Source organism: Protopterus annectens, chromosome 5.part0 (genome assembly GCF_019279795.1).
Source record: "Protopterus annectens isolate FY-2018-M chromosome 5.part0, PAN1.0, whole genome shotgun sequence".
Taxonomy (NCBI): Eukaryota; Metazoa; Chordata; order Ceratodontiformes; family Protopteridae; genus Protopterus; species Protopterus annectens.
The window spans coordinates 1,251,968,121-1,251,980,213 of NC_056735.1; the positions used below are offsets into that span (position 1 = coordinate 1,251,968,121).

The window sequence follows — 12,093 nt, forward strand, 5'->3', positions numbered from 1 at the left end:
AGCTCTACTGTAAGATGCACCATGCAGGGACAATGCAGTGTTTCACAGTATCCCCTTTCACAACTTAGTTATACAACATATGTGTTACTACACAGAGAAATAGTAAAAAATTAATAACTTGTTATATCTGATTAAGCAAACAAACTTGTCATGTCTAATCTTGTGTCAGAGAGATGTAGGTCATCATGTGATTACTGTTAGGAGCCTGTGCTGTTGAAAGGTACAAGAAGGTCCTAGATAAGGCTGTATTGACGACTGCCATGTTATTTTCTGCCAAGTCTTTAGATTTACAGTTTTGCATGTGTTGTATAATAAATTTCTAGAGTACCATCAGTCAGAATGGCTTTGCAAACACACTAGAGTCCACTTCTGGAAGGCTTATACACGGAATCTTGACAAGCTCACATTCTGTGAAACATTTAACCACCTAAAAAAATCCTAGAAGCTACTGTTGAAGTCTTATAATCAATTTCAAACATGGAGCCGTGTTTACATACCCAAGGATAACTTTGTCCTGTGTGGTCAGGGAAACCTATTAACATTCCTGCTTAAAAAAAAAAAAATACAGCATGAGTGTGTTACGTAGCTTAAAACTGATGTGCTTGCTAGAGTGATGTGTGTTGTGGTGTACACAGTTCATATAGAGAGTTCGGAGTTGAAATACAGACCTCATGATGGTTAGAATGCATCTGCTGTGTGTTTTATTTATTAAACTTCCTGACATATTGTTGTCATCTGCACCACTGCTTATCCAAACCATCGTACATTGTATTTCTGTCACTCATCAGGTATCAGGCTGTTATTTTTATTTTATATTTAAATAAAATCAGATTTTGTATTGATTTTATAAGACAGCAGCCTTCTGTTGTTGCCTAGTAATCATCTGTTTTGAGTCGTAGTGCTTCCATGCACCTTAACTACTTTTCCAGAAGTCATTTGCTGACCAGATTTCATGCTGATTTTATTTTGGTGTGTCGTCAACCCTATCTCTCTCGCTAACTTATTTCAGACATATTTTTTCACTGTGTATCTATATATTTAGATTTCTTTCAATATAAAACACACCTACACACCAGTAGGTGATATACAGTTATCATACAGTTGGACTGGCACAGAACCAGCCGGCGGAAAACAATACGAGCCGGCGGAAAACATTACTCAAGCCGCTGAATCACTTACAAATGCCTTCTACCAGCACCTGCAGGACTGCATGGATAAGGCAATCCCAAGCAAAACAAAGACTCTTTGTACCAAAGGCAAGCGTCCAGTCTGGTGGACCCCAGCCATAAACAAACTCTACAACAAAAGGAGGAAGCTACTACAAGATAGAGCAAAATCCTTAAAAGGTAAGACACCCTTGATCACTATAAGTAAAAAACTAAGAGCTCTCATAAAATCATCCAAAGCAAATTTTGAGAGAAAAATAGCTAAAGACTCAAAAGACAATCATAAGGCCTTCTTTAGCTATGTTAGAAACCTGGGAGGAAACTCCCAGATATGCTCAGAACCAGTTCAAAATGATGTGAAGATTACTGATCCTACAGACATTGCCAACATACTGGCTGACAGGTTCAGTGCAAACTTCTCCCCTCCCCCAAAAGGAGAGATATCTATACCAAGCGATTGCAGCCCCAAACATCTCCAACGCCCAAGTGAGAACTGCTCTCCAAAGCAAAAACACAGCATCCATGGGACCTGATGGTGTCCCCGGCTGTGTGCTCCACAACTCAACGAGAATTAAACCCACAGCTAGGACAGCTGTTTAATCATAGTCTTACCTCTGGATCACCCAGGGAGTGGCGCACTGCAACTGTGGTCCCACTTCACAAAGGCGGTGCCTCCACCGACCCTGGAAATTACCGCCCATTAGCTTGACAAGCCTTATCTGCAAAGCCATGGAGAGGATCATAATGGACCTCATAAATAAAGACATAGGGAATTTGCAGACTTTGGATCCATCCCAGTTTGGCTTTGTCAAAGGCAGATCATGCCTTCTAAACTTGGTTGACTTTTTCGAAACAGTCACTAAAGCCATTGATGAGGGAAAGGCAGTCCATACAGCCTACCTCGATCTGGCGAAGGCCTTCGATACAATACCCCACTCGGGTATCATTGAAAAACTCATCAGCTTAAGTGTTAACCCATACATCACAAGATGGGTTGCAAACTGGCTGAGTGACAGAACCCACAGGGTCAGAATTGCTGGCGCCATGTCAGACTCAAAGCCTGTCACAAGTGGTGTACCACAGGGCTCAGTCCTGGGCCCACTCTTGTTTGGCATCTACTTTTCCGAAGTACAAGCAAACACAGGAGGGTTATGGCTGACAAAGTTTGCAGATGACTGCAAACTGGGCGCCATGGTAGAAAACACATCTGACACAGATATCCTTCAGAAGGGTCTCACAGAAACGGATAACTGGTGCCAGAGCCATGGCCTAAAGTTAAATGCCAAAAATGCATAGTCATACCCTTCGGGAAAACAAGGTTACCCTAGCTACCAAATAGGTGGCAATCCACTGAGCACAGAAGAAGTTATCAGGGACCTGGGGACCCAGGTTGATAGTAGTCTGTCATTCGACACCCATGTAGCTAAAGTAGTTAGGAAGACCTTCTACATTGCCCACCTTATCATGAAGGGATTCTCATCTAGATCAAGGGAGGTCATAGTCTCCCTATACTCATCACTCATCAGACCAATGATTGAGTACAATGCCCCATTCGAATGTATCTGACCCGACACTTGCAGCAGCTGGAGAGGCCACAAAAGTTCCTCACCAAAAGGATAAAGGGTCTCAAACATCTGTCCTATGCTGCCCGACTGAAAGAACTCCAGCTCTATTCAGTCGCCACGCTTGCTCAGAGGTGACCTTTGCCTAACATACAAGGCCATGTCAAATCCAGATTTGATGAATATGCTTCACCTCAAAAATCTAGATCCGTCAGAGCCACAAGGGCGGGAGACTTAAACCTCGACACGGCTATTAATAGGACGTGCTGGAGGGATAGATTCATCACCCAAAGACTCCCTATGCTGTGGAATAAAATCCCAGTATATGTGAGGCAGAGCACCTCGCTGGCCTTGTTCAAGAGAAATCTTGACCAATGGATGGGAGATCGCAGATATACCCCAGGGATTACCTCAGTGTCACTGCTCGACAGAGGCACAGCAAAATAATGGGTATAGTTCCCCATACTAAAGGGGTGGCGTAAGCCACAAAACTATGGGCTAGGCTTGTAAATGCCCTCAGGCAGATAGCCTAGTATGAACCTATGAACCAGATATATGATAGCATTATGAAATGCTGATTTGTTGAATAATCTGCATTTTTTTCAGCATGACCTAAAAGTCAAATGCTGTATAATTTGATAACTCAAATGTTTAAGCTAATGAAGATCAAATATTTATAATTGAAATATTGCATTTTTCTTTTAGTACCTTTTTTTTTTGGTTGCTTATATGTAATGGCTCTTGGTGTGGGTAGGATGGTAGTTTTTCTTTAGTGTTCCAGCACGGATTTCAGTTTTAGGGAGATGCTTCCCTTCTTGTAGTTGATGTGACTGTAGAGCTGGTATATATAATTCTGATGGGGAGTTGAAGGCTTGCTTCCCACGTGGGGGTTGTGTGCAGGAGAGTTTGGCCTGTGTGTAAAGCTGTGATGTCCTTCAAGGATGCATCTGCAGTCCTTACAAATGGGTAGTCCTGTCGTCAGGCAGCCCTTCGGTCGACCAGATTCCAAAGTCTGGGTCTGGCTTCGGCTGGTGTCGCACTTCACCCGACATCATAGCTGCAGTTTTTCGGGTATAAAGGCATCAGCCGACGCCATTTTCCCCAGTCTTTCTTGCCGCGTGGCGCCCGAAGCAGAAGCTGTTCGCAAGTGCCGGTCGGTCAGAACCAGAGATTTCATACCGAATACTACTTCGAAGACTTCTAAAAAGCTAAGTACCCCGTTGGGGACTCTTTCTTGCCTCAGCCGATGTCAGAAAAAGTGAATAACTGTTTAACTTGTGGGAAACAAATACCTCATAAAGATTTCCACTCTTACTGCTTACCTTGTTTAGGCCCAGACCACGACGTAGCAGCTTGTCTAGCCTGTGCTTCTTTTAACCGACGGACGCTTAGACGTCGGTCAGAATTTGCAGAACAGTTTTTCGGCTCTGATTTTGCTTATATCATGCCGTCGGACCCTCCGACTTCACAAATTACCAAAAAACGCAGGGAAAAGGACCGACACTCGCGGCGAAACCGCGGTTAAGCAAACCACGAGTGTCTCGGTTTCGGCTGAAACCGAGCAAGCGGTTCTTCCCCCGGCCGAAAACATGCCTTCTACCGAGGCCTCTTCTAGCCTGGTGGAATCGGCTTCTGAAATCCAACCTTCTGTTGCGGTTTCTCAGGAATTATCAGACACTATTCCCTTGGATATTTCAACCCCTGCACGTGGAGCTGCTAGGCCTCCTGCAGCCATGTCTATTAAGGCCTTTGCCAGGGCTAAAGCAGCTAAAGCTTCAAAAACGGTGCCTGTTAAACCCCCCTCTCACAGGCCCAGCACTAGTTCCCATATGCTTTCTTTGGCTGAGGATCTCATTTCTTTAATTCGTGGCTTCCAGCCTCATCCAGACAGGACCTCTCATCCACCTCCAGTGAAGAGGCCTAGAGCAGAGCCCCCTGAACCAGTATCCACAGATGACTCCTCTGATGACTCAGAACATACAGACCCTCCTGAGGCTCCTTATTCCCCTTACGAAGACTCTGATGCTGAAGAGTCCATTCCTTCAGCCTCTCCACCTGAGGAATTTTCCTTTGGGGAAACCTTGCATGCTATGAGGGAACAATTTCAGTGGCAGGGCCAAGATTTCTCAGACTCCAGAAAAAGGCTTAGAACTTTTCTACATTTGCCACAACATAGGCCTTTAGCTATACCTCCAGTTCTTTCTGTTGTAGATGATGCATTTAATGATGCTTGCACTGCTCCTGATTCATTACCTCCGGCCCCTGCTAAGCCCGATAGGTTCTACAGGGTCCTGGACACTCATCACCATTTATACAAGGCTCCTTTTGCAGATCCAGAGACTATCTCCCAGGGTCCTAAAGCTGTAGCAACTACATCTGCTAAAAACCCCTCCCCTCTGAAAGGGAATCCAGATCCTTAGAGAGATGGGGTAAAAAAGTTTACACTTCTGCTACTTTGTCAGTTAGAGCTTTGAACTGCCAATTCCATATGATTCAATATCAAGAGTTTATGCTTGACCAGTTAACTAAAAAGCTGTCCTCTGAAGAATCTTTAGATAAAAAATATGTTCAGGAAATGGTACATAACATACAGCAGGTTAGTAACCATTCTTTAAAATGTGGCTATGATGCACTGGAGGCTTCCTTTAGATAAGCCATGACTGGCACAGTTATCCGGAGACATGCATGGTTGAAAGAGCAGGCATTACCGGACCATGTCAAATCTAAGCTTTTGGATGCACCCATGGACAAGGTCAATTTATTTGGTTCCCCTGCACAGCAGGTACTAAAGAAGATGGAAGAGAAGGCGAAATCTGTACAAACAGTGAAAGATTTCTTACAGGTTCAACCTCCAAGGTTTAGCAGGAACTGGCCCTCCAAAAATTGGTCCTTTCCAGGCTCCTCTAAGACACAGAGAGGCAGGAATAGGCGTTCAAGAGGCAGAAACCAATCCAGAGGTGCCTACAGGGGACGCCAGTGGCAGGGTAACAACCAGCGAGGCACGCAGCCACCACCACTACAACAACACAATCACAGTGACTTGGATGTGGCACCGCCTACCAAGGAACAACTGGAAGCACCCTTAGGCGGAAAGCTAACCTTATTTTCAAAGAACTGGCATTGCATCACAAGGGAAAGATGGATTTTGCAAACTATAGACCAAGGTTACAGGTTCCATTTCCATACTCTACCAGGAAAGAGAGGAATGCCAAACCTACCACCTACTCAAAGGGCAGAAGCTCTAAAGCAAATATCTCAATTATTAAGAATGAGAGCTGTGGAAAAGGTACCATCTATGGAGCAAGGAAAGGGATTTTACTCCAGACTCTTCCTGGTACCAAGAAAAGAGAACAAATGGAGGCCTATTCTCGACCTGTCCGCTTTAAACTCATTCCTCATTGTTCCAAAATTCAAAATGCTGATCCTACAGCAGCTTCTTCCCATGCTGGGCAAGGAGTCTTGGCTGGTAACTCTAGATCTCAAGGAGGCATACTTGCACGTCCCCATACGACCAATTTGCAGAAGATACCTCAGATTTCTTGCAGGATCAGAGCATTATCAATTCTCAGCATTGCCCTTTGGCTTATCTACTGCGCCCAGAGTATTCACGAAATGCCTGGCATCAGTAATTGCTCATTGCAGACTTCAGGGGATCCAAATTTATCCCTACCTGGACGACTGCCTGATTCAAGCGGACAACAAAAGCAAACTAACAGAAGACTTACAAAGAGTCATTTACCTACTGCAAGCCCTGGGATATACAGTCAATATAAAAAAGTCAAGGCTGACTCCATCCCAAAGAATAACTTTTCTGGGTGCAGAGCTGGACACATCAGAACAAATGGCATCCCTAACTGCAGAAAAGCAAGAGCAACTACCTCTCTACTTCTTGGCATTAACAAAGCAGAACCATCTAACTGCAAGAAAAGTACTGCAAGCCCTAGGCTTCATGGCATCCTGCATAATTCTGGTCCCTCATGCCAGACTGCATATGAGAAAGCTACAGTGGTACCTAAAGAATTTGTGGTCCCAACACAAGCACAGCCTAGAAGCCAAAATTCCAATAATCCCATGCCTGAAACAAGAGTTCCTATGGTGGGCTCAGGCCTGTCAATCAAACAAAGGATTGCCCTTCTGCAAAAGTCAACCAAGCCAAACCATCACGACAGATGCCTCAGACCTCGGTTGGGGGGCACACATGCTGGACAAGTGCATACAAGGCTTATGGACCCAAGACCAGCTGCGCCTGCACATAAATCTAAAGGAAATGCTGGCAGTAAAATTGGCAATCCAGTCATTCAGACCATTTCTCCAAGAAGGTCAGTTGATGATAAGGACAGACAACACCACAGTTATGTGGTACATCAACAAACAGGGAGGCACACATTCATACCCTCTATGCCGGCTGGCACTGGACCTATGGGATGTGGCGCTGAGCTACAACATTCAGTTACAAGCAATTTTTGTACTGGGAAAAGAAAACATTCTGGCAGACATTTTAAGCAGAACTACCACAGATGCCCACGAATGGATGCTGCATCCGGACATCTTCAAAGCCATCACAAGAGAATGGGGATTACCACAAATAGACTTATTTGCATCCCCACTCAATCACCAGCTAAAGAAATTCTGCACAAGGACGTACCACCCACTGGCTTGGAAGGTGGACTCCCTATCTTTCAGTTGGAAAAACCTGACAGCTTATGCATTCCCACCACTTCCTTTGATGCTCAAGGTGCTTTTGAAGATCAAAGAGGAACGTCCAAGGATCATTCTGATAGCTCCAGACTGGCCAAGACAACATTGGTACCCATTGCTGAGGAGCATGTCTCGGGAACAAATATGGACACTGCCCCTGATCCCATTGCTGTTAACACAGAACAACTACAACATCCTGCATCCAAACCTGAAAACTCTGCAGCTAACTGCCTGGAACATTACATAAGGGCAATTAACCCAGATTTATCCCAAAGGGTTAAAGACATAATCCTTGAGGCTCGTAGACCTTCAACAAGAAAGAATTATGCAGCAAAATGGAAAAGATATCTCATTTGGAGTACTGCAAAGGAGAAGATGTGGCGCTAGTAAACATAGCCAACATCCTGGAGTACTTGGCAGAGCTCTTCCATGCAGGCCTGTCCTATTCTTCCATCAAGATACATGCATCAGCTATTTCAGCAGAATACAGCTTGGATCCTCCTGTCTTCTCTCATCCTCTGCTCAGACAGTTTCTGAGAGGAATTAAAAAATGTAAAACGTCCCAGGAAACCACCATTGCCAGCATGGGACTTGAACTTTGTGTTAGAAAAATTGACACTTCCCCTTTTCGAACCAGCAGCAACAGCAGAATTACAATACTTATCCTGGAAGACTGCTTTTCTACTGGCAATCACCTCAGCAAGAAGGGTCTCTGAACTACAGGCATTAATGGCAGTGCAACCCTTCCTGATCTTCCATCAAGATAGAGTGTCCATGAGAACAAATCCCACATTTATGCCTAAGGTGGTATCCAGAGTGTCTTTAAATCAGGCTATCCACCTACCTACATTCTTCCCCAACCCACAGAACAGGGGAGAAAGACTGTTGCATACCTTGGATGTACATAGGCAATTACGCTACTACCTGGACAGGACCAAGTCCAATAGAAAAACTGACCAGCTTCTGGTAGCATATGCAACAGGAAAGGAAGGAAAACCTATTTCAAAACAGACAATCTCCAAGTGGATAGGAAATTGCATTAGATTTTGTTACTCCTACCATGGAAAGAAAACTCCAGAGAACATCAGGCCTCACTCCACAAGGGCTACAGCCACTACCACAGCTTTCTTACGAGGAGTGGCTACCAAGGACATTATAGAGGCTGCTACTTGGACCTCCGTGCATACATTTGCCAAGCATTACAATTTACCTTTATACTTTAGATCCCGAGCAGGTTTTGCCACTGCTGTTTTGCAAGGGATCCTAACTACACCATAATCTCTACTTTTTCCTCCTCCCTAGTTTAGCTATGGTATTCTACCCATTTGTAAGGACTGCAGATGCATCCTTGAAGGACATAGTACAGTTTTGTACCTACCATAAATGTAGATGTCCGATAGGAATGCATCTGCAGTCAGGATTACCCACCCATCTTCCCTCTGTGGTACTCCTAGGGTATTTGCCATCCTTCAGCTAGCTTGGGGATCTATTATGGTGTATTTGTTTGTATATATGTACATACATGCTTATTTTATGTGTTTGCTCTCTGCTATTTGGAAACATTGGCATTTATCCAAATTTAGCCATCAAAGAGGGCACCTGGCATCTGGGGCAAGAAACACTGAGGAAAATGGCGTCGGCTGATGCCTTTATACCCGAAAAACTGCAGCTATGACGTCGGGTGAAGTGCGACACCAGCCGAAGCCAGACCTAGACTTTGGAATCCGGCCGACCGAAGGGCTGCCTGACGACAGGACTACCCATTTGTAAGGACTGCAGATGCATTCCTATCGGACATCTACATTTATGGTAGGTACAAAACTGTACTTTTTGTACTCTGTTTTTGGATATTTTATTTAAATCTTAGGAACTTAAATTGTATTATTATTGTAACTCACTGTTGAGTGGACCAATTCTACTTTAAAACGGGTTCTTGGGTGAGTAATTTTGTTTCAGTTTTTTGTTACAAAATTCTGTGTGTGTGTGTGTGTGTGTGTGTGTGTGTGTGTGTGTGTGTGTGTGTGTGTGTGTGTGTGTGTGTGTGTGTGTGTGTGTATATATATATATATATATATATATATATACATATATATATATATATATATATATATATATACGTGTGTGTATATATATATATATATTTATACATATATATATATATATATATGTATATATACACCGTGTGTGTGTGTATATATATATATATATATATATATATACACGTGTGTGTGTATATATATATATATATATATATATATATATATATATATATATATATATATATATGTGTGTGTGTATAGATATATATATGTATGTGTGTATATATATATATATATATATATATATATATATATATATATAGATGTGTGTGTGTGTGTGTGTATATATATATATATATATATATATATATATCAGTCTGCAGTTCCTGCAATTCATTCTACACTGGTAAGACTAGCAGGAAACTTTCAGATCGCATTAAGGAACACAATGGTGCGATTAGAGGACAAGACTCCAGAAATGCTTTAGCTAGACATTCTGTTTCATGGGCTACTTATGACAAATTTATTTTCTTTATCTTAGAACAAGTGGACTTATTTTTTGGAGACTATGCTACTTTACTTGAAGTGAGGGAACTCAAATGGCAGCTCCTACTGGGAGCAGATTACACCCCAAGTTTAAATGATAACATTCATTTGAAATGTGCCTTGAAGTAGGATTACTGACTTCTCCACTTCTCTTACATTTTCTGGCTACCTTGCATGTTTATTCATGTATCTTATTACCATCCTACGTGAATGCTACACTGACATGATGTAACAGGACTGAACAATTGCTATTGGTGGTTACTAATTTTATTGCCCTTCTCTTACTGTTTATATTTCTTTCCTAATATTCAGGACTCATTTTCTGAAGAAGTTCTTATACAAGAAAGAACGAAAGCACACTCGTATATCAGTTTCTTTTATCTTTTTGGTTTTTGAATTTTTATTTTTGCTGCTGAAGTTTTTGTTTGTATATATATAAATATATATATATATATATATAAATATATGTGTGCGTGTGTATATATATATATATATATATATATATATGTGTGTGTGTGTGTATATATATATACATATATATATATCTATATACACACGTGTGTGTGTATGTGTGTGTGTATATATATATATATATATATACACGTATGTATATACGTGTGTGTGTGTGTGTTTATATATATATATATATATTTATGTATATACATGTGTGTATGTGTGTATATATATATATATATATATATATATATATATATATATATATATGATTATACATGTGTGTGTGTGTGTGTGTGTGTGTGTGTATATATATATATATATATATATATATATGATTATACATGTGTATATATATATATATATATATATATATAAATAAATATATGATTATACATGTGTGTGTGTGTGTGTATATATATATATATATATATATATATATATATATATATATATATATATATATATATGATTATACATGTTACTTTACTTGAAGTGAGGGAACTCAAATGGCAGCTCCTACTGGGAGCAGATTACACCCCAAGTTTAAATGATAACATTTAGCAAAACCCCCCAGGAGTGCCCACTTCCCTGCTAAGCCCACTACTTTTCTGTCTCATACCAACTCATAATTCTTTCTAGCATGTCGAAGGGTCAGATGCTGGCGTCCTCTCCTGCCCAGTTGGTGAATCTGGGAATTCTGAGACAATGTTACAATTGCCTCATGTACACGGACAACCCTGTCCTCCTCCCACGTAACACTAACACTTGTGAGAGATGCAGCTATTTAGCCAGACTGGAGGCTGAGCTCTCTCAACTCAGGACTGGCAAGACCAGGCAGGAGGAGAAGGCAACTCCACACACCACAATACCAGTCTCACATAACTCAACCACACCACTGAATCAAACACATAAACACACTAAGATATACTCGGAGGCTCGGAGTAAAAAATTACCTAAACAGCAGAGGCCTCCAAAGCAGACACAAAAGCAACTGCAAACTCAATACACCACACAAACAACACATAAACAACAAAATCAGTGTGCAAAGCAGTCACTGCCCTTAAGGCCAAATACAACACCAAACATACTTGTCATAGGTGACTCCATAGTCATACACACTGACGTCCCGCTCACCAGACTGAGTAAGGAGAAGGTCACAGTAAGCTGCCTGTCGGGCGCTAGAATCCGCCACATAACGCAAGCACTCAGGTCTCTCAACAGCAGGTACAAACGACTCAGTCATTGTCCACGCTGGTGTCAACGACTTGAGACGTACCTCCTTGGACTACATGAAAAGAGACATTGAGGAGCTCTCTGATTATGTAGCCCAGGCAGGTATGACCCTGACCTTGAGCAGTATCCTACCTTCACCTAGAATGATGCCACAATACAGTGATAAGATGATCAGCTTTAATAATTGGCTTAAATTCTGGTGTCATTCAAAGGGGATCCAATGTCTGTCTGCCTGGGATGACATGCTGGACAAGCCACGCTGCAAAGGGACGCTTTGCACCTGTCACCCTAGGCTTCCGGATATTGGCAAAGGCTCTGCCACCCCATAGTGCCTTTTAGGCAAGGCTCAAATTCTAAACCTACCACCCTAGAACACAAAAAGGAGGAAAAAAA

General features: G+C 42.1%; 1 protein-coding gene across 1 annotated transcript in view; it reads left to right on the forward strand.

Annotated features, from left to right (window-relative positions):
* The window catches only part of CBLB (Cbl proto-oncogene B), a 1,559,167-nt gene that overhangs the window by 1,455,471 nt on the left and 91,603 nt on the right, over positions 1-12,093 (forward strand). The window contains exon 15 of the mRNA XM_044071985.1: positions 3-9. Coding sequence (XP_043927920.1) covers positions 3-9 — 7 coding nt within the window. The remainder of the gene's footprint in view (positions 1-2; positions 10-12,093) is intronic.